The 5,327-nt window shown below is 42.2% G+C and overlaps 1 protein-coding gene across 1 annotated transcript in view; it reads left to right on the top strand.

Moving 5' to 3' along the window:
* Positions 1–3,701: 3,701 nt before the first annotated feature.
* Positions 3,702–5,327, top strand: part of LOC135532066 (casein kinase II subunit alpha'-like) — a gene marked incomplete at its 3' end in the record, with an annotated part of 36,045 nt that continues 34,419 nt past the window's right edge. The window contains exon 1 of the mRNA XM_064959712.1: positions 3,702–3,713. Coding sequence (XP_064815784.1) covers positions 3,702–3,713 — 12 coding nt within the window. The remainder of the gene's footprint in view (positions 3,714–5,327) is intronic.

Here is a 5,327-nt window from a genome sequence, read left to right on the forward strand (position 1 = left end):
ATTAACACAATGTGGACTATCAGGTAGACACTAGTTACTAACACAATGTGGACTATCAGGTAGACACTAGTTATTAACACAATGTGGACTATCAGGTAGACACTAGTTACTAACACAATGTGGACTATCGGGTAGACACTAGTTATTAACACAATGTGGACTATCGGGTAGACACTAGTTATTAACACAATGTGGACTATCAGGTAGACACTAGTTATTAACACAATGTGGACTATCAGGTAGACACTAGTTACTAACACAATGTGGACTATCAGGTAGACACTAGTTACTAACACAATGTGGACTATCAGGTAGACACTAGTTATTAACACAATGTGGACTATCAGGTAGACACTAGTTACTAACACAATGTGGACTATCAGGTAGACACTAGTTATTAACACAATGTGGACTATCAGGTAGACACAATGTGGACTATCAGGTAGACACTAGTTACTAACACAATGTGGACTATCAGGTAGACACTAGTTATTAACACAATGTGGACTATCAGGTAGACACTAGTTACTAACACAATGTGGACTATCAGGTAGACACTAGTTACTAACAGGCCTCCCACTACTTACACAATGTGGACTATCGGGTAGACACTAGTTACTAACACAATGTGGACTATCGGGTAGACACTAGTTACTAACACAATGTGGACTATCAGGTAGACACTAGTTACTATCGGTAACACAATGTGGACTATCAGGTAGACACTAGTTACTAACACAATGTGGACTATCAGGTAGACACAATGTGGACTATCGGGTAGACACTAGTTACTAACACAATGTGGACTATCGGGTAGACACAATGTGGACTATCAGGTAGACACAATGTGGACTATCGGGTAGACACTAGTTACTAACACAATGTGGACTATCAGGTAGACACTAGTTACTAACACAATGTGGACTATCAGGTAGACACAATGTGGACTATCAGGTAGACACAATGTGGACTATCGGGTAGACACAATGTGGACTATCGGGTAGACACAATGTGGACTATCAGGTAGACACTAGTTACTGACACAATGTGGACTATCGGGTAGACACTAGTTACTAACACAATGTGGACTATCGGGTAGACACTAGTTATTAACACAATGTGGACTATCGGGTAGACACTAGTTATTAACACAATGTGGACTATCAGGTAGACACTAGTTATTAACACAATGTGGACTATCGGGTAGACACTAGTTATTAACACAATGTGGACTATCACAATGTGGACTATCAGACACTAGTTACTAACACAATGTGGACTATCGGGTAGACACTAGTTATTAACACAATGTGGACTATCAGGTAGACACTAGTTACTAACACAATTACACAAGTGGACTATCAGGTAGACACTAGTTACTAACACAATGTGGACTATCAGGTAGACACTAGTTACTAACACAATGTGGACTATCGGGTAGACACTAGTTACTAACACAATGTGGACTATCTGGTAGACACTAGTTATTAACACAATGTGGACTATCAGGTAGACACTAGTTATCTAACACAATGTGGACTATCAGGTAGACACTAGTTACTAACACAATGTGGACTATCGGGTAGACACTAGTTACTAACACAATGTGGACTATCGGGTAGACACTAGTTATTAACACAATGTGGACTATCGGGTAGACACTAGTTACTAACACAATGTGGACTATCTGGTAGACACTAGTTACTAACACAATGTGGACTATCAGGTAGACACTAGTTATTAACACAATGTGGACTATCGGGTAGACACTAGTTACTAACACAATGTGGACTATCAGGTAGACACTAGTTACTAACACAATGTGGACTATCAGGTAGACACTAGTTATTAACACAATGTGGACTATCAGGTAGACACTAGTTACTAACACAATGTGGACTATCGGGTAGACACTAGTTATTAACACAATGTGGACTATCAGGTAGACACTAATGTGGACTATCAGGTAGACACTAGTTACTAACACAATGTGGACTATCAGGTAGACACTAGTTACTAACACAATGTGGACTATCAGGTAGACACTAGTTACTAACACAATGTGGACTATCGGGTAGACACTAGTTATTAACACAATGTGGACTATCAGGTAGACACAATGTGGACTATCAGGAAGACACTAGTTACTAACACAATGTGGACTATCAGGTAGACACTAGTTATTAACACAATGTGGACTATCAGGTAGACACAATGTGGACTATCAGGTAGACACAATGTTATCTAACACAATGTGGACTATCAGGTAGACACTAGTTATTAACACAATGTGGACTATCAGGTAGACACAATGTGGACTATCAGGTAGACACTAGTTATTAACACAATGTGGACTATCAGGTAGACACTAATGTTATTAACACAATGTGGACTATCGGGTAGACACAATGTGGACTATCGTTACTAACACAATGTGGACTATCAGGTAGACACTAGTTACTAACACAATGTGGACTATCGGGTAGACACAATGTGGACTATCGGGTAGACACAATGTGGACTATCGGGTACACTAGTTACTAACACAATGTGGACTATCGGGTAGACACTAGTTACTAACACAATGTGGACTATCAGGTAGACACTAGTTACTAACACAATGTGGACTATCGGGTAGACACAGTTATTAACACAATGTGGACTATCGGTAGACACTAGTTATTAACACAATGTGGACTATCGGGTAGACACTAGTGGACTACTAACACAATGTGGACTATCAGGTAGACACTAGTTACTACACAATGTGGACTATCAGGTAGACACAATGTGGACTATCAGGTAGACTATCGGGTAGACACTAGTTATTAACACAATGTGGACTATCGGGTAGACACTAGTTACTAACACAATGTGGACTATCGGGTAGACACTAGTTACTAACACAATGTGGACTATCGGGTAGACACTAGTTATTAACACAATGTGGACTATCGGGTAGACACTAGTTACTAACACAATGTGGACTATCAGGTAGACACTAGTTACTAACACAATGTGGACTATCAGGTAGACACAATGTGGACTATCAGGTTATTAACACAATAGACACTAGTTACAACACAATGTGGACTATCAGGTAGACACTAGTTATTAACACAATGTGGACTATCGGGTAGACACTAGTTATTAACACAATGTGGACTATGTTTACACTAGTTACTAACACAATGTGGACTATCGGGTAGACACTAGTTACTAACACAATGTGGACTATCAGGTAGACACTAGTTATTAACACAATGTGGACTATCAGGTAGACACTAGTTATTAACACAATGTGGACTATCGGGTAGACACTAGTTATTAACACAATGTGGACTATCGGGTAGACACTAGTTATTAACACAATGTTACTAACACAATGTGGACTATCAGTCACTAGGTACTAGACACAATGTGGACTATCAGGTAGACACTAGTTACTAACACAATGTGGACTATCAGGTAGACACTAGTTACTAACACAATGTGGACTATCAGGTAGACACTAGTTACTAACACAATGTGGACTTATCACAGGGTAACACAATGTGGACTACACTAGTTACTAACACAATGTGGACTATCGGGTAGGACACAATGTGGACTATCAGGGCAACACAATGTGGACTATCAGGTACACTAGTTACACAGGCCAACCCACGATCAGGTACACACACACATCCCACACACTGGGCATGTACGATCAGGTACACACACAGTTTTGCTTTAATACTGGTTACACAACACATGTATCAGTCTGCAACATGATCAGGTTCAATACACACACACACACACACACACAGGGCAACTTACAGATCAGGTACCAATACATGGATATTGGGCAACTACGATCAGTACACATTTTTCACAGTGTTGTGATCAGTTGTCCTTGTTGTGTTCGTGCTATATGACACACACACACAGGGCATGACAACGATCAGGTACACATTCTTCCACACAGGACACACACAGGGCAACTACGATCAGGTACACACACACACACACAGGACAACTACGATCAGGTACACACACAGGACAACTACGATCACACACACACACACACACAGGACAACTACGATCAGGTACACACACACACACACACAGGGCAACTACGATCAGGTACACACACACACACAACTACAGGTACACACACACACACAGGACAACTACGATCAGGTACACACACACACACACAGGACAACTACGATCAGGTACACACACACACACAGGACAACTACGATCAGGTACACACACACACACAACACATCAGGTACAACACACAGGACAACTCATCAGGTACACACACACACACAGGACAACTACGATCAGGTACACACACACACACAGGACAACTACGATCAGGTACACACACACACACAGGACAACTACGATCAGGTACACACACACACACACAGGACAACTACGATCAGGTACACACACACACACACAGGACAACTACGATCAGGACACACATCACACACACACACAGGACAACTACGATCAGGTACACACACACACACACAGGACAACTACGATCAGGTACACACACACACACACAGGACAACTACGATCAGGACAACTACACATCAGGTACACACACACACACACACACACACAGGACAACTACGATCAGGTACACACACACACACACATCAGGTACACACAGGACAACTACGATCAGGTACACACACACACACACACAGGACAACTACGATCAGGTACACACACACACACACACACAGGACAACTACGATCAGGTACACACACACACACACACACAGGACAACTACGATCAGGTACACACACACACACACACAGGACAACTACGATCAGGTACACACACACACACACACACAGGACAACTACGATCAGGTACACACACACACACACAGGACAACTACGATCAGGACACACACACACACACAGGACAACTACGATCAGGTACACACACACACACACACAGGACAACTACGATCAGGTACACACACACACACACACACAGGACAACTACGATCAGGTACACACACACACACACACACAGGACAACTACGATCAGGTACACACACACACACACACACACAGGACAACTACGATCAGGTACACACACACACACACACACACAGGACAACTACGATCAGGTACACACACACACACACACATCAGGACAACTACGATCACACACACACACACACACACACAGGACAACTACGATCACACACACACACACACACACACAGGACAACTACGAACACACACACACACACACACACAGGACAACTACGATCACACACACACACACACACACACAGGACAACTACGAT

The sequence above is a fragment of the Oncorhynchus masou genome, unplaced genomic scaffold, assembly GCF_036934945.1.
Source record: "Oncorhynchus masou masou isolate Uvic2021 unplaced genomic scaffold, UVic_Omas_1.1 unplaced_scaffold_1712, whole genome shotgun sequence".
NCBI classification, from domain to species: Eukaryota; Metazoa; Chordata; class Actinopteri; order Salmoniformes; family Salmonidae; genus Oncorhynchus; species Oncorhynchus masou.